General features: G+C 35.3%; 1 protein-coding gene and 1 long non-coding RNA gene across 2 annotated transcripts in view; one reads left to right on the forward strand and one right to left on the reverse strand.

Moving 5' to 3' along the window:
- Positions 1 to 1406: 1406 nt before the first annotated feature.
- Positions 1407 to 24926, forward strand: LOC149251814 (tobamovirus multiplication protein 3-like). The gene is made up of 11 exons (XM_089459580.1): positions 1407 to 2282; positions 4882 to 4972; positions 5341 to 5393; positions 5550 to 5642; positions 5782 to 5853; positions 23462 to 23534; positions 23710 to 23755; positions 23902 to 23965; positions 24109 to 24162; positions 24378 to 24455; positions 24574 to 24926. The coding sequence occupies exons 1-11, from the start codon at positions 2157 to 2159 to the stop codon at positions 24664 to 24666; spliced, it is 843 nt and encodes a 280-aa protein (XP_089315706.1). The 5' UTR covers positions 1407 to 2156; the 3' UTR covers positions 24667 to 24926.
- Positions 2399 to 25050, reverse strand: part of LOC149251815 (uncharacterized) — a 43732-nt gene continuing 21080 nt past the window's right edge. The window contains exon 2 of the long non-coding RNA XR_016266910.1: positions 2399 to 2452. This is a non-coding gene — a long non-coding RNA (uncharacterized LOC149251815). The remainder of the gene's footprint in view (positions 2453 to 25050) is intronic.

Here is a 25050-nt window from a genome sequence, read left to right on the forward strand (position 1 = left end):
TGGGAGAATGTTGGGTGTATGTTATATCCTTTCCACGACTAGCCCCACACACGAAGCTGGGGGGTGGCTAGTCCCCCTTTCGTTGCATTATGCGTAGTGCCCTGAGATTTTTTTTTTTGACCCTATATTAGGTGGGTGGACCTGCCTATGGTTTTGTGCATGAATTTCACACATGGTTTTGGGCATGATGGCTTTCAGCCCATGGTATTTTGTAGATCCGGTCAAGGGAACTACAAATATGTTCTAATCCAAGGTTAATGGATGCTTTGACATGTATATATATGTATTGTAACATTGAAAGGAATATAATCAAAAATCAATCTGGTAATCCTAGTTTTGGGATCGAGGGGAAAATATCTGTGTATATCTGTTTTATGTTTTATGCTCTTGCCATTGTTTATTTTTCTGTTTTTAGAATTCGTATGTAGGTAATTTCTGTACAGGGTTAAAACCTACAAGGTGCATGTTTAATTATGAAGCATGAATGCTCATATTACAACATCAACATTGATACTTTAAACAATATGGTTATGGTGATCATTATTGTTATTTTACCATTAATAGGATTTTGTGATGCATAAAGATATATAATGCATCAACGATTAACAATATTTGGTGCACGAGTACTTTCTATTACATAAGATGCACTAATGCATCTTAAGTGTGGATGCACTTATTCTCCATTTTATATGCTAAACATTGAAGAAAAATCCTATTGTAAAATCTTTGCTGGCTTCAATGAAGGTTTTTCTAATATGTTTGTCCAATTTGACAACACTAAAATACTCTACTAAAACTTTCCCAAAACATTGCTTTCCTTATAATAGTGGCTTTCACCAATTCACTTTATCCATGTAGACCTATTTTGTTCAATACTTGGTGCAAAAGCTATTTCTTTTATTTTCCAATGAAATTGAATCACTAGTCTATTTATTTGGACACAAAATAGAGTTATTACTACCATATTTTTTTACAATATATTATATCTATCAAAATAACTTATAAAAATACTTAACCTCACATGTCTTTTTTCCATTTTAACATCACCTTTTTCACAATACCTTTCGCATTTTCCCATTCTTACAACATTCTCTTGATTAATAAAAAAATAAAGTTTCCCGATAAAAATTAAACTACACCCCACTATAAAAATAAATTAAACAATTAAAATTTCTCAATAAAAATTAAACTACAACCACATATAAAAATAAATTAACAACTAAAATGTAGATTGAGTTAAAATACATGTTAATATAACTGATAAAGAAAAATCCAGCATTCATATTCACCATCTCTTAAAAAAGTGAAATTTAGATAGAGTAAAAATAGATGTTAATATAACAACATCAATCATTCATATCCACTCTCAATAAAATAAAATAACCAGTCATTCAATTTAGTAAATTCTATTTTAAAAAAAAGCTGATAACTAATTTAATTATTTAATTTAATATAATATATTTTAGCTGAGCCATAACCAACTCAAGAAGTAAATAATAAAATCCTGGATCACTAAACATGCATCCATCAACAACAATGTAACAAACTTTTCCTTTACTTTTCATCCAAGTGCTAGTGCAAGGAATTCACTTCCAAGGTATCACGCTTAGTTACGTGTCTCCAGCCTTAGATTATGCAGCTGAAAACTAAGCCCTCCCTTTCTCCCACACAAAGCTGTCTGCGAGTGAGATCCACCACAGATAGGTCCTCACGCCAGCCTGCCCTGCCACGTCGGAGACAGAAGAGAGGCAACGTTTTCTCAAGAATAAAAGGCCCGACAGCAGCAACAACATAGAGTAGAAACCTATCGCCAGATGTCGGCAGCGAGGTTAGTGCCACTGGACTGGCCGGTTCCCCTTACGCAAGTACCTTCTGGGAGCTGGAATACATTTCCATTTCGAAACCAGTAATTCTCTCTGATATCCCATGGTCCAAAGAAATTTGGCGCACTTTCTGCCAGTGGGTTGCTACTTGATTACACAATCGCCCATTAGATTCTAAATTATTTGGAGCCCTAAGGCCGAATCCAGAAACTCGGTAGAGGGAAAAGCCACCAAATTCATCTGGGTTTGGTTTGAATCGATCTGGAATAGCACCCTTTTGTCGGATAAAGTCTTTTAGGTTCTCGCAGGGGAGCCTTGTTAAATACCGAGGAGATGACGGAAGCCTTTGTGCAGGGAGCAATGGATTGGTGGGTAGATGTAAATAATTCGAATGGTTGGCAGGACAAGATTTTCTACACGCTCTCCGGGCTCTACGGACTCGTTGCGGCAGTTGCTCTTGTAAGTATAATTATATTGCCTGCATGTTGTTTTCTTTTGATGTTTGTTATTGGATTAAAATCCATTTAAAAAAATATTTCAAAGTTCTAAGACATGTCACATGATTTGAGATGTACCGCCATGCTACCTGCCGATCAGTTTGTAATTTCTCTCATAGGATTTCATCTTTCCTGCACAAAAAGGGGGAAAAAATTCAGAACAAATAGGTTTTGGGGAATATATATACATTGAAAAAATTCAGAACAAATAGGTTTTGGGGAATATATATACATTGATTGTTTGCTTGTTTGTTTTTTTAATATATATATATATATAGAGAGAGAGAGAGAGAGGCTCTCTTACAATTCTTCTCCTCCTCTGAGAGTCTTTTTGTTTTTTTTGTCTCTATTTTTTTCTTTCTGAAATAACTTGGTGCCAAGGGAGCCGTTCTCCAATTTTGGGGATATTACAATAGAATGGTCCTGGCTTACAATACTTGAAAGATATCCCTTGGCTGAAAAGTGGGAGGAGTCTACACTGCCAAATGCAGCCAGGGCTTGCACCTGGCCCCATCTGAAAGGCGGCCTGGTTGTGCAGGCAAGATATCATGCTTGCATTGGCGAGACGGCCCAGCAGGGAAGAAACGTGTTTCTGGGGGATTTAAATGTTGTAGCGGATAGGAAACACGCTCGTTTGCTGCCGAACAAGTTGACAATTTCCATCTGTAAATTTTAATATATCTGCAATTATGTTCTTTAGTTGGTCTAACTTGTTTTGTTCTTCAGAGATACTGCTGTGCTTGCTAGATGTGATTTTGTCCGATTACGATATTAGTTTTGTGCAGTTTTAATCGTGAAAAGGGTATGTTCTCTTCTTCATCAATTTGAGATGAATTGCTGAAATTACATGCATTAGTTTGCTCCGATAGTTTTGCCTGTTTGTAGTTCGTATTGTAGGCCGTTGGCCTTCTTTGTCCCGTGTATATTTCTTCCAGTTGTGGAGTTCATTTAGATGGGACAGGAATTAAGGAAATGCCCTCCTTTTAGCAGGCCAATTTTCTTCTGGTTTTGAAGCCTTTTGAATCCCATACTTCCCTGATCATCTCATCTGTAATGTAATTTAAAATATGAAGTTATCTTTTGGATAATCTCATCGACTGCCTATATAGTGGGTCAATTTTTCTTACTGCCTATGGTCCCTACATTTGTGTAGCTTTGCATGCTAGATAGGCTATTGCAATGATTCTCTCGGTTCTCTTTTTTTTTTTTTTGATATGAATGATACAGGTTGAGTGCTTTCGTCCCAAGTGGGTGTCTTCCTCTAGCAATGATCTGAAAATTGCACCCTTAAATTTTATTTTGTCAGGTTGAGTTCGTTTTTTTGGATTTGTTTGTTCCTTTGTCATTTTAACTTCAAGATTCTTCTTGTCCGTCTGCAATATGACTAGGACATTGCTGTTATGTTATATATTCTTTTTGACAATTACGCTGTAAAGGACATGGAAAGGCCCATTTAATAACAATATAAATTACGGATTTGCTAACTATATTTGAACTTTTCTTCCCCTTCCAAGCATTGACAATAATGAAGACTGATCTGTATCATATCTATCTACACACGCATATGTTGACATTTACGTTTATTATATTTTGCTTATAATGAAGTTAATGTTGACGTTTACCTTAAAGTTAAAGTGGGACCCCGTTTCGGTATGTTTGATGATGGGATGTCACGTGGAGAGGATATAAATTGGGGTGATTTTCATTTTTCAACACGCTTAACTACTTCTTAGCATTTCAGTGTATACCCCTTCATCCTGCACACCTAAAACTGGAAATTTTGGGATTCTAAGAGTGAAGCCTAGAAACTAAACTTCTACAAAGAAGAATCAAAGAGTGTCTAGTGAAGCGTATGTTGTTATTAAGGCATACTTTAAGTTAAATGCTTCAAAACTGGTTTGACCCAGGGTCATCTCCAGGGATCCCAATATTTAGTCGTGACTACAGTTTTATGATTTCTGGACTGTATCTCAGGGCTCACAGTTTAATATTTATGTATCTCGATAAATTTTTGCCTATTTGCACCTTTACATGCAATATAAATTAACAAACTTTACATATTTGGCATCTAGTGGTTTGGATTTACATTTGATCTCTCTGTCTCTCTTTTTACACACACACACATTATCTATTGACAAGTTTCCTGAATTGATGAATAGTTATGTTCCAAGTCCGAGCAGAGTTGTACTTTTGGGGCAAAATGTTTTTGATCCAATTCTGAGTATGATAACATTGATATGGGTGTGTGTGAGAGAGAGAGAGTGAGAGAGAGAGATACTTTATTTTAGTAATACCCATGTGTGAGTTTTGTATGTTTTAGGACTTCGCTGGACTTAGATTTGACTTCCTTCCTGGATTCAGTAATTTTTGTGGATAACATAAAAGAAAATTAATTAATATGTAATTCTTTTAACTAGTTTAAATGATGAAGTGACATTAGTTTTGTGGGTTGCTTTATGATTTAGTATTCTCATTTTACTGAGAAAATGAGAATTTGTAAGTTTAAATAATTATTTGGCTTTACTGATGGTCAAGGTTTTTATTGTCTCCTTTTGGATTAGATTCAACTTATAAGGATTGAGCTCAGAGTGCCAGAATATGGGTGGACAACGCAGAAAGTTTTTCATTTTCTTAATGTTGTTGTGAATGGAGGTAAGCTTTGGATAAATACTAAAGGTAAAATGCATTAGATGCATTTATTTTAAGTACACTAATTTTGCTATATGGAAATCTGATTCAGTTTGTTTTTAATATTGCAAAATAGAATTACGGTCTAATAAGATAATTAGGTGAAGACTTTTGGTGTTTAATTGCAATAGGATAATCTAGGTTTGGCATTTAATTACATATTCATGGCATATCCAATCTTGCAGTAGAATAATCTATATCTGGATATATATATATTTTTTAATATATCCAATCTTCAAAATAATATTGTAATTAGTCATTTGTCATCCTGTGCAATTTTGTTTAATGAGAAGGCATCAATTGAACAAATTATTGTACCCTCCTTTTTTCAGTTCGGTGTGTTGTCTTCATATTTCGCCGAAGTGTGCAGTACATAAAACCTGCGGTAAATTCTTCCCATTCTTGGTACCTCTGTACCTTGCTTTGTCCATATGGATCCTCAATTACTTTGTATTGTAAATTCATCTATCATTATTTATTTGTGGTTGCAACTTAGACTTTATTTGCTGACTTTTGTTTCTTGTGACCATGACATGTGTAGATTTTGCTACATGTTTTGCTTGATATGCCTGGCCTGCTATTTTTTACCACGTATACTCTGTTGGTCCTATTTTGGGCAGAAATATACTATCAGGTTTCTTTTAAAATTCTTACTCATGTTATGCTTTATTCATGTTGTTCCAAAGCATTATGCTTACTTGTTCTTTTGCTTTTATTTTTAAGTGATTGTCTTTGGCTATAATTTAACCATGGAGAATGAATAATATCTGCAGGCACGGGCAATATCAGTAGACGGTTATAGACCCGCTTTTATCACAATCAATGGTATCATCTATCTCATTCAGGTAAAAATCAGCTGTAAGCATTAACATCTACCCCAATACATTTGCTTAGATTAGATTGACTTCAATTTCTATTAATAGCTGAAGCAAACAGAACCATTAAAGTATGAGTTGTTGCAAGAGTAAAAATATGGAATGATGTTTCTAAAACAGACCAAATTCAAACAGTCAGAATGTTGCATAATAATACATGGAGAACACTACACAATCAGGATGAATTGACATAAACCAGAATTAAATTCTCTTAGAAAGTCCCAAATATTTTGAGAAACTTAATGAATATATTAAAAATAAAAAGATCAAGGATAACGACAAATTCGAAGAATTAGATATTTTAAAGGAAATTTTTTCTCCAATCAAATGCAGATATTAACTTATGATTTGTGGCTTGATTTAGTCTTAACAACTAATCTGTAATACAGTGTTTTTTATGGTTATGGATTCTTTGGCTGGCCATCTATTTTCCTTTTTAGGAGGGAATGACATGAGCCCTGTGAGTTATCTACTTCTTGGTTGGTTGAGGCTAGTTGTCTGCAGGTTGTTCAGTTCCATCTCCTGCTAAAAAGAAACATGTGTTTATACATAAAAAGTTGTATAAATTTTAAAAGCCACCCTGTCAATTTGGATAAAGAAAGAATTGGGTGAACTTCTACTACATCAAAGTCACGCAACCCTTGCATAGTGAAAGATCGAAACTCACTCGATAATACCATCAAGGCCACCCTCTCACTTTGGATAAAGAAAGAATTGGGTGAACAGATCGATAAAACTCTCATTGCATGGCAAAAATACCATGAGAAAATCTGAATGAAAACCTGGTCCCATTAGAGGAAAATGGTCAACTAAGTAGCTGATGAATTCACCCAGTATATAACTCAATTGATAAGGATTAGTTTCTCTATCATGCCTAGATTTGGCCTATTTTCTCATTCATGAGTTGTCTGGAATTATTTTCCAAGATGACCTTATTATCATTTAAACTTAAACTTTATTTTGCTGTATAGACCATCAGGCCATGTTACACCTCATTTGTATGAGGTTCCACATTGCGATTTTCATCATATTGATGGGATTTGTTGCTGATACCTTGGATCATTGGAATGGCTTGGGGGGATACATCTTCAAGGAGTGCTTTATTTTCTTGGCATTAGATCATTTGATGGAGGTCTTTGGTTGGGGGAGTCTCATTTCTCCTTGGCTGGATGATTATGATTGCCTATTTGTGGTCTGAGTTGGGTCATTATATTATTTGTCATCCATCGCGATGCTTTCAGAAAGGAAAAAGTGGAGGAATCAGCTCACAGGACCATTTTTATTGGCAGGACCTAGCTGGACAGATTGGGGTCTGAAACCTTTCAGGAGCATTTTGAAGCATCAAACGACATTTTTGGGGGGTAAAACTTTGCTTCTTTAGCGTAACATGTTTTTTTTTCTTCCTATTCTACACATAGAGACCTTTCCAACGGTGCAAGAACTGCCTCAATCATAATTTGTATGTAAAAGTTATGCCACTTGGAAGTTGACATTTCTATTTTGACCACCATAATTCAGGAGGATGCCACATCAGCCCCCATTACTCATGGAAAAGGGGCTAGCCACATGGTCACAATGAAGAAAACTCTAGAGGAGTCCATATTGTAACTCTAGTTAAGAGTTTAGGCAGTCAAACGTAACTGCTAGTAGGCCATTAGGCTATGTTATAACCGGGCCACTAGGAAAAAAGGAGATTCTATTCTTTCCCAACACATTTTGTTCCATAGACGAGCAAAGTAACCGAGAGGGATTGGGAGAGAGCACACAGAGAGGATTTGTGTGTTGTAGTAGAAGTTAGAACATGGGCCACAGACCTTACTTCATTGTACTCAACCATTTTATATTCAGAGAAAGAGAGCAGAGTGGCCTCACCTTCCAGCTGAGTTTTCTCTCGAACGAGTTTCCCAGGATAAATTGTGTCAATTATAATTTCCCAGGGTTTGTGAGTTTTTATTTCGTTGCTCTCTATTTTCTACATAATTATAATTTGCATGCGTACACTGTAAACAGTAATTTATAGATCCAAAAAATATAAAGAGAAATAAACCCTCATACTGTAGATTTTGGATTTTTAAGTATAATTTATTAGGTCTGTTGTGACGAATTGTCTAGTGGAATATCCATAGCAGTTTACAAATTAGTTTGGTGGTCTTCTCATATGTGCTTGCCTTGTTGATCACCCCTTTGTTGCACATTTGATGGTTATAGAGCATACTATCTCATCATGGTGTGCTTTTGAATCTTGATATACTTGTTTATCTTGGATGTGCAATATATTGATCACAGATGATGGTTTTAGAAACCCAAGGGGTTAGATGATGGTGTTAGTAGATAGATGTTTCATGCCGCTGTTGAAGTTTCCTAGTGATTATATGGGATGATGTTGTATTATTTGTGTCACTATGAGTGGATGTTATACATGGTCCATTGGTCCTTTTTGGTTGGATGGGTGGTGGGGATGTGCTTGACGTGAGATGGAGCTAACACTTTTCTCATGTTCTCTTTTCCTTTTGCATCTGTGTGTTGTGATAGTGCACTTTGTGTTTGTGGGATTTCCCTAGGTGATATAACTTAATGTTGTAGCATTTGCTAGACATCACCTAAATGGATTGTGTTTAATGATGTCAATACTCATTAATGTGTTATTTCCTAAGTTCGAGTTAGATTTGGTTTAGGGGGATGGGGGGGCGGAGTTGGGGAACCTCTTTCTAAGTTTTGATGGCATATTAATCATGTAATAGTCATTTGGTGGTTTGTTTGAGGGCCAAGCCTAGGTTGATCTACTATTTTATCATTATGTTGTTATCATGGTGTGGTTATTACTAGGGTGAACATCTTATTTTCATGGTACATCATTTGTTGCAGCACACCCCCTTTATTGGCACTCATGTTCATGTTGATTTAATCAATTAGTGATTGTTGGGGGTGGACTACGATTTTATAAGAGCATTAACCTTTGTGCATATATGTTGAGGTTGATTTTATTGAAAAGTGTAACTAAGTTCGGTCTTCATAATGACGTGTAATTATGATTTTATGTAATTGATGTAAAGAAGAAAAATAAAATTACTTTTGTAATGCTTGTCTCATGGGTTTCATGAACAAGGAATTTTATTTTTAGTTAAGGCTCCCATTGTGAGCCTTTAGGATTAGTCATCATGTCATAAAAGTCTATAGAGTCAATGTCAAAGATGAAAGACCCATTTGGGTATGTTACACATTGTAAAAGAGAATTTATTTGTGTCATAACCCCTCCAAGACTTTGTCACAAACATTCCTTTAAGTCGGCTTACAAAAAGAGAGTAAGATGATTTCCAAAAGGCATGTCGGCCTAGTCTCCAAGTCAAGTCGGCTAATTTACATGGGCAAACCACTATTAATAGGCAACTCAACCTTCATCCTAGAGACGGAATTCGGTCATGCATTTGAAATACACCAGGAAGTGCGAGAAAGGGAGATATAGAAGCCTCTCATCCAGCTCAGGAAGAAGGATGATAATCCAAACTATTTTGGCACTATTCTTGGTCACTTCTCCTTGCATGTGTGACAAGTATTAGGGTTCTGCAGTAGGGTTTCCTCAGCGAACGAAGAAGCCAAGAAGGTCTCTATATCAACATACTTTCTAGTCGAGGTCACAAGGATAAGACTCCTAGTCAAGCGAAGAAGGAAGGCATCTCCAAATCAGCTCACACGTGTGAATTGCAAGGGTACAGATAGGCCGAGAGTTGTAGGTCTGTGGAAGAAGGCCAAAGTTCAGAATAGCCAAAATTAGCAGTGCTAGAAATCAGTTTGACTAGTGTTGACTTGGTCAAGAAGAAGAAGCAATAAATAAGGGTTTATCACTTTGTCTTGGAGAGGTTGTGTCAAGGGTCTTGGTCTTGGTATTCGCTAATTGAAGTCTCTATAAGAAGAATTTTTTTGGGTTTTCCTCTCAAGTTGGAGAGTTTTTGGCCCTGGCTGATCGCCTACATTCTGTGTTACTTGCCTCTTAATTGTTTATGCATTGGTAGTTGTTTGAAGAAGAAGAACACACTAATACTCTAAGTAAAGAGAAGGTCCTAATCTAAATTCAATGGTTAAGTTAATCTATTTTATCCAGATTTTCTTGGGTGTCCTAATGCATTTTGCACCTCTTCACATGGTTGGAGGTTGATTGAGGGGTTTTAATTGAGTGCTCCCATATTTCGTGGTTTACATGCATTATTTCATTGCTTATTGGATCATGGCACACTTCTCTAGGGTGCACTTCACATGGATATTATTTTATTGATTTTAGGTGGTTGTGGTAGTTACATGGCACAATATTCTAGGTTGTACCTCTTATAGGTGTTCTCTCATCATTATTGCTTGGATATTTTAGCTACATTTGGCATCATTTGACTGTTATTGGAGAGTGCCCTCACCTGTTTGACTTGGCACATATACTATTTGATTTGATTTATTAAGGGGCTTGTGGCATATTAGGTGGACAAGTGTCCCCTTGCATGCACTTTGATATTATGGAGGGTGACACATGGCACATTGCATGTGTTTACAAGGCACATTGCACGCATTAACCACTTTCACACACCATACTCTAACACTGTTATATCAAGGCTTACTATTCATTTTCACCTTGATCCCCACTCCATAGCCTTGATAACCGTATCATTATAGAAGCCCTCCTTGAGTTCGAGAAGAGCCAACCGAAGGAGAGAGGAAGAACTACTAAGGTGATAGTGGGTAGCCCTCCCAAGTTGCAAAAAACTAACACCTTGGTGATTGGGACTTTACACTTTGTGGGTGGTATATTTTGTTGCGACAAGTAGAAATGATGTTGTTTCACTTATTTATGTTTTTAGATATCGATGATCCTTGGTTGAATTCTTTCTAAATTTTTACTAGGGTATGATGTAAAAATGTAAAGATGCCATTTTTTAGGCTTTGAATTGGTCCCTTTTTTGGGAGAGTCGAGGAAAGTTTCATTTAATAATGAAAACGAATAGTGCTAGGATGGAATGTAAAAAGAATTGGCATTCTAATTTAAGAGATTTTTTTATTAAAGAAAGGGAATAAAGTTTATAGTTATGGCCGAATAGTCAAGGCAAGCTATCATTTTAGTAAATAGCTAGGATCAACTTCTACAATTTGTGTTGGCATAACTCACTTATTGGTTGTGTATGACGATGGTGATGACTACTTCCCCTGGTGAGACCAATTTTGCTCTATTGGACCTATAAAATTAAATTATTTACTTGGACTTATTACGTTGTTTCTATGAGTGAATAACATGGACATGAAATCTCCAAGTTCCCTTTTATTATTATCAATTAATAAGTTATGTGTTCGTTTATCACAAATGTTTTGAAAATTTGATCTAATGTCTTTGTAGGTGGGGTATAGCAATAGAAAGTGCTTTTCATCTTGTACTTTATTCTTTTGTGCCAAGGTGTTTTAGGTCTTGTCCAATGCTTTGTTTCACTATGAAGCTGATAGGAATTTTTTTTTTTTTTTTGGTTGTTTGTTTGTTTGTTTTGTCTTGTTCTTTTTATTGGGTTTTTTTGTTGTTGTCTGAGTTGACAACAATAGAAAGATAGGTTTGGTTTTCTAACTATTAGAAATTTTGGTAATCGAGCAATTAATGCAAATCCTAAAATTTCACATCAACCTTGAGGACTGAGGTTTTCCCTTTCTATTTTCTATGAACTTTTAGTGTTAGGGCTGAATTTGAAATGTTAATCTATATTAGCAATATTTTACTTCTCATCAACCTAATTTCACAAGACAACTCAAGAAAAGAAATACCATAAATGCCCTCAAGGCACACTTTCCAAGCATATGATAGATATGAAATGTCTTATAACAATAAATTGCATCTTGGAGTAATCTGCTTACTTATTTTCTAGATGTATTAAATCACTTAACTAGGTCTATGCTATGTCAAATCAACATGCATAACTAGCTCTGGAATCTACTCAATTGTGAAGATAACATAAGATGAAAATAAAATCTTGAAGTACACAAAATATGGAATGATGAAAACTTCATATTATATAAAGGATGTAGTATAAGTGCATACCACAAGTTTATCACAATGTTAGTATTTCTCAACATTTGGTTTGCAAACCATAACGAGGGAAACCATAAGAAAATCTTAGCCACCAACTCCACCAATGGTTCTTAACACATCGACATGTCCTCCCTAACGTTTCATAGTTTCACCAATCTTGTATCACAAGCTCTTCTCATGAGTGCTCTTATCTTCTTTAGGGTTTATAAATCTTAGCCATTGTGCATCACCTAAGTACATGGCAAGACAACTTTAGTGTTAATCTCCAAGTGTAGATGTCCATCTTAGGCTTTGGGTTCTCAAAGCCATAGTATTAAAAATCAGTTGGTTTGAACCAGAAACTGGTCAAACCTGCTGGTTCATTGACCAAACCAACCGAACTGGTAAAAAAAACCCTGTCAATAGCCCTTATACACCCTTTTTTTAGACAAACCAGGCATAAACTGACTGGTTTATGACGGAACTGACTGTTTTTCCCATAACCTGACCAATTTTGTCATAAACCGGTCGGTTCTGTCATAAACCAGCCAGTTCATTGCCACGTCGGTCACAAACGCACCCGAGGCATTCTTGGAAGCTTGTGAGGTGGTTTGGAGAGAAAATAAGAGTTGTTTCCCTCCAAAACAACCCCTTCAAGCCAATAAAAGGAGGTCTCCCTTCTCATTTGCCTCACACATCTCATTTAGAGTTTTTGTGAGCTTCATTGTGAGCTTGGAGAGTGTTGAGTTTTTGCTGGAGTAGTGGAACAACTAAGAGTTTGGTAGTAGCCATCATGCCTCCAAAAGCCAAGGATACTACATGGCCTCATTGTGATATGATCGATGGCAAAATGATTTGCAAATATTGCCAAAAATCTATTTAAGGAGGGGGTATTAATAGGTTCAAGCAACGCTTGGTTGGGATAGGAGGCCATGTAAAGCCATGTGGAGCATCAAATGAAGTAATAGGGCATATTAGGTCAAAATACTTTCAGAAGTTTGAGACCCAAGTCAATGAACCAACAGAGAAGTTTGTGACTAAAAGCAATTGCAAAGTTTGGGAGTCGAGACTCAACCAACTGAGTTTGATCATGATGAGACGTTTCAACTTTCAAGTGATAATGTTGATCACTAATACCATAAATGTAGACTTGTAGTAGGCCAATGACCCCATAGCTTGTAAGCTTTGTTTTTGGACTCTAGAGGCCATTTAGAGCCTCATTGATTATATATTTTGTTGTTGATACATATTGCACTGATATATTTACCTTTACATGGTATATATATGAGCAAACTTTGCATATTTTGTGTCTATTGGTTTGGAATCATGGTTTTAAATCTTAAAAATAATTTTTTTCATTAAAAATTAATTATTTCATATGTTTTTTTTTTTAAATCGGTTCATTGAGATCTAACCAGTCTCGGTTTGAAACCCGATTTATTCGATGGACCGGTCTAGTCATCGGTTCCAATTTTTAATACTATGCTCAAACCTTAGCTCTTCAACTCATGCATTATTATAACCACCAAGAACATTATGGAACATCAATAAACAAGTGTTCTAAGATTCTCCCAAGCAAAGTAGCACACCAACTTCAAGATTCATGAAGCTAGGCTTTCCATGGTCTTCTCAAAGCTTCCATGGATTACTCAAGAACAAGGTTGCAATATCATCCAAGACATTAGCTGTATAAGACAAATCATCACTTTAGCATCATCCTCGTCTGTAGGGTTTACTAGCATAGCCCAGTGTATCACAAGAGCAAACTTTAGCATCTCAAGAGATTAAACTTTCCAAATACATGCAAGACATCTTTCTCTTTTTCATGTCTTCTCCTAGGGTTTACATAATATAACTTAGAGTTTTTCTCTCACTACAAGACTTCTCAAAGACAATTACAAAGATAGAATAGAGTGCAATGATGATGTGTAATAACAAAGCTTTCTCCTCCCTTTATGAATACAAATAATGAGGGAGACAAACATAAAATGATGACTTATGTTCTTACAAGTAATCTACAAGGCAACCCCACATGGAGCACTCTACAATACAAAGGATGTACGAGTGTCATACTAGGGTTTATCCAATCCATAAGATGAAACACCCTCCAACATGATCTTTCATGGGCTCAATGCCCCTTCTTCAAGATTGCGTGTTCCCCAACATGCTATTATTCCAATGCTATGTTGTTCATGTTGGTTTCCAAGTGTCCTCATACAAGGCCTTTCTCCCCTAACTGTGTGCCACATGTTCGCTCATGTGTCCAAGGCCATGTGTGCCAAAAAATGATTACCTTGCTGTAATGCTTTTCATCAACATATTTGCTTAGGTGCAAAACCAACCTCCATGAAGTATGCTCCTTAACCCAAGCATCCCAAAATTAAATGTCTAATCTTCAATCTGTATGTCCCATGATCCCATGCCCTTAGGGCTAAATGCCCTCCTAAAAGTCCATAGTGCTCCTTCTCATAAGTAGGTATCTCTCTTAATTGAGTAGTCTACTCCTCCATTCTATGCTCCCAATGGGTTAGTCATTGCTCTGATTAGCGTAGCAATCTCTTAGATAAGGGTGACATGCCAACATTCTAACACAAGTCAAACATCCATCCGTATTTCCATGAAGCATTGCTAAGGGGCTAGTAGACATAATGCTCTCCTAGCGAGGTGAAAATACTATTGGAATAACCCTAAAAGCTAACCACTAACTTTGGGTTATGATTTTTTGTAGTACAATTTTATCTTATTCTAAGTCTCCTTATTGCTTCACATACTCTCTTTAAACTTAGTCATTTTAATGCTTTTAACAAGATTGGTACCTTGGAGAGCATCCTCCATGATCTCGGTTTAACCAAGACATTGCATCTCTAGTCCAAACTTTTTCAACATTGAGTGACCTATATTGATGTTTGGAGTAGTTATAGGAATCATTTCATTTTTCATGCTAGTGAGCTTGTGCTTTTACATTTAAGTACCTGATCATAACCTCACTCTTAATGGGTGGAAGTTTAATTTGAAAAGGAGGTTTGGTGAAGGTATCTTGGGCGCACTTTTTAGGTTATTTTATAAAATGCTTCAATATTTGCATGATTTTCCTCCAAGTTTCCTTCGAAAGAGCACATTCTCAAACCTCACAACCATATAGTCATTGGGGTAGCAATGGTATCAAAGAAGACCACATTTTTGTTTCCCGTAGCCAAAATTTTGCAACTTTATAATGGTTTTTTCTCAAGATCCAAATAAAATTTTCAACCTCCATAATTCTTTTCTTAACAATATAGTTCCTATTTAGCTCATGATGAAATTAGCTCCAACAAACTTTGTAAAAATCGATTTCTTCCAAGTTGCTATTATCACAGCAAAATTAGGGTATGTAATTTGTTTTGATTTAATGACCATTATCATTGTTTACTCTAAATTTACTATTTAGAGACATCTCAAAGTTGGTATAATTTTCTTAAAGAATTTTAAGTCTCTTGTCAAGGTTAAAGCAACTCCTTGTTGAAAGGACAATATGATTTGCACAATGTGCATCCTTCTAGGCAAGTCTTTAACTTAGCAATATAACTACCAAAACTAGTAGGCAACATAGGACAACCTTGCTTAACCCCTATATTACAATTGATATTCTTTGACCAACCCTCATTATTTGTAAACTTGGCAATGACCCCCTCTTGTATTACCTTATCACAGAGGTCTTCAACCCAAAAGGAATCCCAATATCTTCTAGCCTCTTCTAGATGTTATTTATAGGGATTTTTGTCAATTGCTTTTTTGAAATGAAAAAAACAAAGGAGATTAACCTTCTTGTTTTGACAATCTTCATCTATAATCTTAAGAGTAATAAGGTGGTCTAAAGTCAAATGATAGCTTTGAAAACCAACTTGGTGGTTTGAAATCAAATGTTAACTTTGAAAATCAACTTGTCGCTTAGCTCTCTATATAATACCACTATAATAGCAAAAGCATACAAAGATTAAGACAAAGGGATAGAAAGTAAGAAGTGAAGGAAAAGGGACATGCATAAAAAATGGAAGATTTCTCACTAGAAATAATAGTTATTAATGGGAGACAATTATGTAAAACATTGTTTTTGACTCAAAACTTCAAATATCAAGTTGTAAATCCTAGTACGATTTTATTTCTATGGTGCATAGTGGTTGAATTGTGCATTTATATTCTCCCACAGATATTTGGTTTTACGATTGAAGCAAGAAAATAAGGCAATGAAATACAATTTATGGATACATTTTAATTTAATATATGAAACTAGAGAGTCATATTTGAAGTTTATCCAATGATACTTATTAAGATCAATGAAACCTGAGAATTGCACCTAGGATGGTTTTTACAGTTTGAAAATTGCATGAGATGTCAGAATGGTTTCAGTTGCTTTTGATGGGCCTAGGACTGCCTTGGTGGTTTCCAATGGTTTTTGGAAATCGTTGAACAGTTTCCTAAGGATTTTTGGAAATGGCAAGTGTTATAACTTGTAAACACCCTTTTTTAAGAATTAGGAAATTGAAAAAGGAAAAACCTTCCAACTTAACCCATCCCCATTAAACCTAAACTACACAATAAAATTTAACCAACATGAAAAATGCACTGGGAATTAGCTAATGAACTTAATGAGGGAAAAACAACAACCAAGAGGGGGATTCTTTTTAGAGAAATGCAGGGAAAGCAATATGAAAGAGCTGCAGTTTCTTAGGGGGCACATTGAATTTAGATGAGGGCATTGTTTTTTCATATGATAGCAATTTATGTAGAATTTGTTGGAAGATTTTAAAGGTAAGAGTGAGATTTGAAAATTAGAATAAGGAACAATAATTTAAAGTGTTAATAATCCTATGCTTCAACTCTTAACTCCAACTTCAACAAGTACAAAAGTGGACCAAACCTATTTGACCATGGTGCGTGATCCATATGACCAAGTTGCATATTGCATTTATTGTAGGTCGTGACAACAACATTAAGGTTGTGGTTTGCCTTGGTTCTTATGCACAACAAATTGCGGGGGGAGGCACAATTATGTAGGAGAGCAGAGTGCACATGCATGCTTCAATTTTTAAGCATATTTCTAGTTTTGCTATCTTTAATGAAGTCCAATTTACAATTGTTGCAAATTTAGCAATTTCTAATTTGCTTCAGTTCAACTTTCAGTGTAGTTCAACTTTAGAACACATGGAGGATTTATTCTCAAACAAGACATTGACCCCTAGGTTGCTTAAGGTGCTCACATGGGTAAATATTCCAGTTTAGGTAGAGGGAGTAGTTCCTAAGTGAGAGGATGCATGCTTGCATGCTCTAGTTCATCTACTAGTTGATGCACACTTGGCACACTTATCCATGTAGCTAGGTGATTAAATTAGGGTTAGGTTTTAATGGAATCACCTTGAGCACTTTATGCATGTGATCAGATATATTATATCTTCCCATGCCTCCTACTCTATAAAGGAGATGTAGGTTGCATCTTTGTGTTGGCTAGTGGAGATGCATGGCACACCATAGAGTTGGTTAGTGAGTTTAAGGTTTTGAGCTATTGCAATATATTTTTTCTTTTTTTCTTTTTGTAGTCAATAGAAGACATAGGTGATTAAGAGTTCAAATTTGTGTACTTGCTATTATTATGTTACTATACCATGTGCTTGATTTGAAGAATTTCTATTGTGATAGGTATTCAACTTTAAAGTTGCCTAGGGTTTTTAGGATTATGCTTGAACCTTGGGAATGGAGCGTCACGAGAGCGTATGTTTATATATATATATATATAAGGTTTTGAGCTATTGCAATATATTTTTTCTTTTTTCTTTTTGTAGTCAATAGAAGACATAGGTGATTAAGAGTTCAAATTTGTGTACTTGCTATTATTATGTTACTATACCATGTGCTTGTAGATTCTAGGATTTGAAGAATTTCTATTGTGATAGGTATTCAACTTTAAAGTTGCCTAGGGTTTTTAGGATTATGCTTGAACCTTGGGAATGGAGCGTCACGAGAGCGTATATATATACATATATATATATATATATATATATATATATATATATATATATATATATATGCATTTATATTAATAAAAAACCTGTCATAACGCCAAATTAATTGTAGAATATATGAAAACATTCTTATTTGTACATTAATGAAGGTAGAAATGGCATCCATAATACTCGATGATTAATCACTCAAACATGCTAGAATCTAGATTGTTCAAACATACAAATTTCTAAGCCGTATAATAGTAAAGTAGACCATTAACTTATGGAATGAAACAGGTTATTTAGAAATTGTCAATAATAACATGACAAAATAGTTATGTTTACAAAATAGGCCATCTGCACACTACGGTATGAAAACCAAAAGGTCCAGAACGATAAACTGAGCTAGTTGTTAAATACTACTATGAATCTGTCATCTATGGTATATCTCATAAAGTCTATATGATATATGGAGAAGTGTTCACCACTTGTGAAAGCACCCATGTTGCCAAATGTTGTAGCTATGGGGTGGCACCACCATGCATGAACACCACTCCTTGACAAGTAATGTTTCAACATTACTTATATCAGGATCCTCATCATTAACATCATCAGTTGACACTACCCAATTTTGAATCAACTGCGTAATCCAACCCTTAAAATATGCAAGAAAAAAGCTTAACATGCCCGATCAGTGATTTTGGTTTGAGTGAAGGGTGCATTTTTGCTAAGGCAATGACAAAGGAGTTCAACAATCAACACCATCAACATTGGGGTACATATAGGATTTGGTGCTCTTGATTAATTGCCAATCACATACCCTCATATGTGATAAAATCCGATAAAAATGCTTCAATCGCATCAATCCTGAAAATTGTTAAGTTCACTAAATTTTGAGTGGGATATAAAATTCAATTTTCCCCATATTAAGTATGATGACATTGGAACCACTCTATAACATCTTGAAACTATTAATTGTAATGTTAGAATTTTAAGTAAGGGCAGGTTATGTCTCAAATTCATCTAGAGCATGTTCTTGAATTTTGGGAGTGCGCTCCTTGGGGTCACTCCATAGATGTTCTGCGCAAAGTGTGGTTATTGGGGGGGGGGGTCCTTGCAACACTCATCTCGTTTCATACATGCAAAAGGCCATGTAGTGAAAGCTTGTGATGATATTCCCAAGGACATGACGATAATTTTGAGTTTGCATTGTGAAAGATGTCATAATTTGTTTTGAACAAAGACGATGAAGTTGATTTGGATTAGGGTGTTGGAGAAGCGAGGTCACAATATTTACATTTGCTTTATATCAATGACAAGCATTGGTAAATAAAAAAAGACCAAACACCATCCATGGTGGACACAGACAACATCCCTATGTTTGAGCAGGTAGAAGATACAAATGCGAATTCCTTTTAGTGTTGCATGTTCAAAAAGTGGTGAAAGCGAATCATATATACATCACAAGGATTCAAAACCCATCATCGCGATGAACTAAAACCAACCTTTATTGATAGGGCTTTGATTAGAGTGGAACAAATAATGATTGGGCATAATCAAACTTGTAAGTTTGGTTGTTTGAACAAAATGGATAATTAGATAGACATGAGATGTCATTTTCTTGTTCAACATAATTATGAACTCTTTTGAATGTCTTTACTTCTTGAATGCAATGTATTGCATTAGAAAGAATAATGACACAATTTTCCAATATGAGATTCACAGAGACGTTGTTGAGGAGGCTGGAGCATCAAACATAGTTTAGGAGGGCATAGATGCATCATCTATTTGCAGTTCTATAGTTGGTGCACAATTATTAACAGTTATTTTGCATACCGTGTGTAGTGCATGCATAATACTATGTTGAAAGTTACAAGAATGATCAATTGGGTTGTCAAGAAACCTACAGGTTAGGTCTGTACAAATGTATATTTGTAATCAATGGTTTTGTTTGATCATATACAAGTGTTCACGCTTGGAGTTGTTAATTCAATAGGACAAGGTATGCTTCTTATTCTATTTTGATTCAATGCATGATGCAATGTAAATAAGCAATATGCACTATATATATGTATATACAAATCAGAGACTGGTAAAAGGTCCAAGAATATGTGGTTGACAAGACACAATGTGAGGACTTCGGCCATAGAATGGACTTAATGCTATGTTGCACTAGTTTTTGGAACATGAGAATGTTTGGAATGCATGGATAGCCGGAATGCTGGCACATTTGTTTGGACTGACTAGAAGTATTGCCCAACTGTCCATGAAAAAGATAGGTTGGGAGAAACAATAATATATATTAAGAAAAATAAAATGCACATTTAAAGTAAAAAATAAAGAAAAATAGGGGAGTCACACACATTAGGGAGCTACCTAATGATATTTTATTTTATTTATTTTTATTTTTTCGAGGAAAATCCGGGCAGATCCACCTGCAGGGATCGCATCCCACCAGCCAAACTAATCAGAGCCTAACCTCGACCTCCCAATGGCGAGGTGCTTTAGCAACGGGCACTATTCAATACTCTTTGAAACATGTTTGATCATTAATACCTATTAATGTTAAAAGGGCCAAATATTAGTATGCATAAAACTAGTATTAATATAAAACAATGTGTATAATATTAATATTATAACATGAAGGTTGAAGCAATACAAAATCTTAATGGGATATCTTTATTTCATATTATGTCTCATTGCAATCACCTAATTGTTTTATGGCTAAGTTACCAGGATCCGGATCTGGATCCGGATGCGGATATGGATCTGGATCCGTCAGATTTTTTAAAAGCCAGGATCCGGATACGGCGGGGAAACGACATGTATATTATATAATATGGAAAAGGCTACAATATTCATGGTTACTGGTCTAACCTCTGTTGATACAATCTGAATATCTCAGCATGCAGCTACATCATTATGTGTAGACAAAATTGGCCATCTAAAAATAACTTGTATGTGGTATGTAATAGGGGCAACTTCCACCCTCACAAGATACTTTTAGGCCTTGAGCCATTAATATGTTTCCTTACTTTCAAAGAAGATAAACATTAGCAATTATAATTTGTAAAAATACAAAATTTTAAATATATAATTATATTTTATGCGATATTTAATAATAAATATATATTTTCAATATATGATATAATAAACTAATATATTTGATTTAATAGATATATATAAATTTTAATATTTCTATTTGTAGTGCAATATATAAATTATAATATAAATATAGAACTTAATTCTAAATTATAATTTTTTTAAAATCTAAGTTTGAATCTTATATATATAATTTTAATTTAGAAATTAAAATATAAATATAAAACTTAACTTTAAAATACCAAATTTTAAAATTTAATTAATATATATATATGAGCTTACAATATTATAAATTTTAATTTGTATAATATATCTGTATTATTATTATTATATATTATAAATTACATAGTTGTTAATATTAATAAGTTATAAGCTGAGTTCATTAATATATGAGCTTACGATATTATAAATTTAAATTTTTATAGTATTATCTGTATTATTATTATTATTATTATTATTATATGTTATAAATTATATAGCTATTAATCTTAATAAGTTACTAGTTGAGCTCCGACATCTGAACGTGAATAATCTCTAGAACATTAATAAATTTTCCGTAAGTATCTCCAAATGTCCCCATGTTCCAACGAATGGTTAGCCCTTGGTTTCCGATACCATAGTATTTCTAACATTACTGATATGTTCCATTGGTGACGGGATGACCCAGAGAGGGTGCCCGCCATGGTGGCTACAAGCAACCCACTGAATGCATTTTACTAGCCAGGTATTAAGCTAAGTATCATTTGGGAAATAACCTCTTCCGTGAGCTGAAGCTAGGTATTTATTCAGCGAATATTAATAGTGTGTTAATTCAACAAATATTAATGGAGTATTAATTCAGCGAATATGAACTTCTCCCGTTAACAGAGTATTAATTCAACAAATATTAATAGAGTATTAATTCAGCGAATATGAACTTCTCCCGTGACCAAAGGGTTAGGAATTAATTCAACGAATATTAACAGAAAATTAATTCAGTGAATATAGGTATTTTTGTGTCGTAAAAATCCCAAATTGCGGGAATGCAGTTTGAATTTCGGGGTGCACATTATCGTGAAGAAAACATTTTCATATGGGTCCCTAGGCGGATCCAAGCGAATCCGGATCCGGATCAGATCCGGGGATCTGCGAATCCATCCCCCATGGCTGACGGATCCGGTAACATAGTTTTATGGTATTTGTAAATGCTTTTGTTTATTCTGTGGGGAGCTATGAATCCTGAGCTGCATTAAGATGGTATATATTGCATTTCCTCCTAAACATGTCCTTCATGGAGGTTGAAAGTGGCTTTCCACAAAGAAAACCCATGACTTTCACCAATTCACCTTAGCCACGTTCACCCTTGAATCAGCAACTCGGCTGGTCTCGTACTCGTGCGACACAGTGTCAATTTGAACTGCTATCAATATAACCTCTAGGTGCCTACATATTCCCCTTCCACAGGCACAGGCATATGAACCTCTTACTCCTCACACATAACACTTAATTTTCACGGCCATCGCCAATTGAGCTGCCCCTAGGAGCTTGTGATTATCTAATGTTATATAAATTTTATATTTTAATTTTGAAAAAAATCGATTTCTATGCATTTTTCAATTGTTTGTTGATTTTTTGCGGAGTTTCTTTCCGAGTCAATGAATTCAGACCTGTAATACTGGTCCCACCTATAGATGACGTGGAAGTAAAAGAAGGATTTTTTGAAGCTTTATTAAAATATATCTTTAAGAGGCTATTTTCTTTTCTTTGTTTTGTTGGGGAATGAGGTTGTGTCTAGTTTAGCAGAGGAGGATATAACAAAATGGCCAGAACAGACTCAGCTAGTTGTTGGATGATGTACAGACATCAAGCTTCAGAGATTCAGTGGTTGGTTGTTAAATTATTCTTTTAAGCTGCCAACTCCTTTGCATGTATGAGGAATTAGTGGACACATCCTTTTTATTTGTTCAGTGATGAGGAATTAGTGCACACATCCTTTTATTTGCTCAGTGATGAGGAATAGGCGACTTATAAAGAGGTTATAAAGATTTGGTCATTTGTAGGGATTAGTGGTTTGTAAGGATGTTCACGGAGCAGATGCATGACAGGTTGCCAACAGAGATATATTGTTTACCTGGCATAGATGAGGAAGTTCATTAGTTACCGCCAATAGATGATGATATATGTTCTTGATCTAGAGTGTCCAATTGAATGTAGCTTCGCATTGGCAATACAAATCATACGCATTTAGATTCAAGCTTATAAATTATGTACTAATGCTTCATGTCTAATGGAAGTTTCCTCCCCATTTCCAGAAACCCATGTCCTGCTGTTTTCCCCCATTTCAATTGTTTCCTAACTCAAAGTCTCATGCCGTTACTGGACCCCAGCCTTTTCCATTTCTGGATACTTGTTTCTGCCATTGTTGTAGATCCATCTCATCAGGTTTCTTTTAAAATTGTAAAATTTAAATAACTTTTGTATATTTTTTTCACAGATATGCATATGGATTTACTCTTGGTGGAGCCCTAGTCCAGTTGTTGAGATCCTCTCCAAGTTATTCTTTGCAGGTGGGGCACTTCCCTTGTGAGGAAAGTGAACTGTATAGATCCTAAGGCTCCCTAGCCAATTAGTCACTTGGGTCACATTTTGTAAGGAAAGAGCTGCCTAGATGCAGGATAGATTTACCAAAGACATTTATTTACCTTCTATTGATGCTTTATAACTCAGCCTTTTTGTTTTCAGGTGTTTCCTTCTTTGCAGCGTTGGGGTTTTTACTTTATGGTGGCAGGTAAAGCTTTCGAAGATTTAATAATATACTGCACAGGTTTTCAAAGGTTTGGGAATGGGAAGGTGCATGGTTTTACCATTGTTTCTTGTTTGGAAATATAGGCTTATAGCTGCTCACGATTCATTCTTTCTTGTCAATATTGACAGACTGTTCTTCATGCTTCGACGTTTTCCAGTTGAATCAACAGGACGCAGAAAGAAGTTGCAAGAGGTATAAGTATACACTGGAGTTCAGTAATTTGGTAGTGTTGAGAGAGATTATTTTACTATTTGACATTGTATGAGGTATTCAAAACCAAGCATATTTCATGTGTAATGTTTCTCACCTAGAAATTACATTTATTTCTACTACAGGTTGGCTATGTTACTACAATCTGCTTTACTTGTTTTTTCATAAGATGCGTCATGGTAAGTTTCTTACTTTCTGTAGATCTGTTATAATGACCTTAACCCAGGCAATATTGAAGTTTTAATATGGTTTTGTTCTGTTACAGTTTCCATGGAATATTATATAGCAACAGCTAGAATAGCGCATACATCTGATTTTTTGTAATTTTTTCCTCCACCCCTTATCATTACATTATTGCGTAGGCAGTTCTGATCTGTTTTGGCTGGTAAAACAGATGTTTTTCTCTGCATTTGACAAAGGTGCAAACCTTGATGTTTTGGATCATCCGATCTTGAACTTCATGTATTACTTGGTGAGCTAAGAAAATTCAGTATTTGGTTCTTTTCTGAATGCTAGTGTCCAGTTTTATTGGCTTTAGGATTGAAACATCAGTCACTTACTAGTCAGGTATGATGTATTTGATGAAACAGATAGTGGAAATAGTTCCATCTTCACTTGTTCTCATAATACTACGGAAATTGCCTCCAAAGCGTGGTACAGCTCATTATCATCCAATCCGTTGAAGTCACAAATGGTTTCAAGGAAAACAGACAGTTTCCTGATCATTTGCGAATGTCCATATGCCAGTGCATATTATCAAGATCGTGGGGCGGAGTTGTGAAACTATACAGCAGTATGCTTAATGGTTGGGATGCACTTTCTATTGCTATTTTGGCCATCGTGGCTTGAATGGAAGGTTTTAGCCATCATGGTCCTTAAGTTTGCTATTGTAAAGTGATTGTGTCTTGTTAATAAAAGGGTATTATGTATTCTATTAAGATCAGCAAGGGCGTGTTTCTCTTGAAGTTAGGGTCCTAGTTTGAGGCCTGCACTGTATCTTCTTCAAGGATTTTGTGTGGCCTTTAGATTAGTCTGAATGCACGAGCTACCGTACTAGCCTGAAAAGT

The sequence above is a fragment of the Pinus tabuliformis genome, chromosome 7 (genome assembly GCF_031772625.1).
Source record: "Pinus tabuliformis cultivar Carrire ecotype Pingquan chromosome 7, CPIR1, whole genome shotgun sequence".
In the NCBI taxonomy this organism is placed as follows: Eukaryota; Viridiplantae; Streptophyta; class Pinopsida; order Pinales; family Pinaceae; genus Pinus; species Pinus tabuliformis.

Bases quoted from the DNA above. Each gene is read 5' to 3' on its own strand.
- LOC149251814 (XM_089459580.1), top strand. From the start codon at position 2,157: ATGACGGAAGCCTTTGTGCAGGGAGCAATGGATTGGTGGGTAGATGTA. The intron at 5,643-5,781 runs GTTTCTTTTAAA...TAATATCTGCAG, and splicing joins GGGCAGAAATATACTATCAG to GCACGGGCAATATCAGTAGA. The intron at 24,456-24,573 runs GTGAGCTAAGAA...TTGATGAAACAG, and splicing joins TGAACTTCATGTATTACTTG to ATAGTGGAAATAGTTCCATC.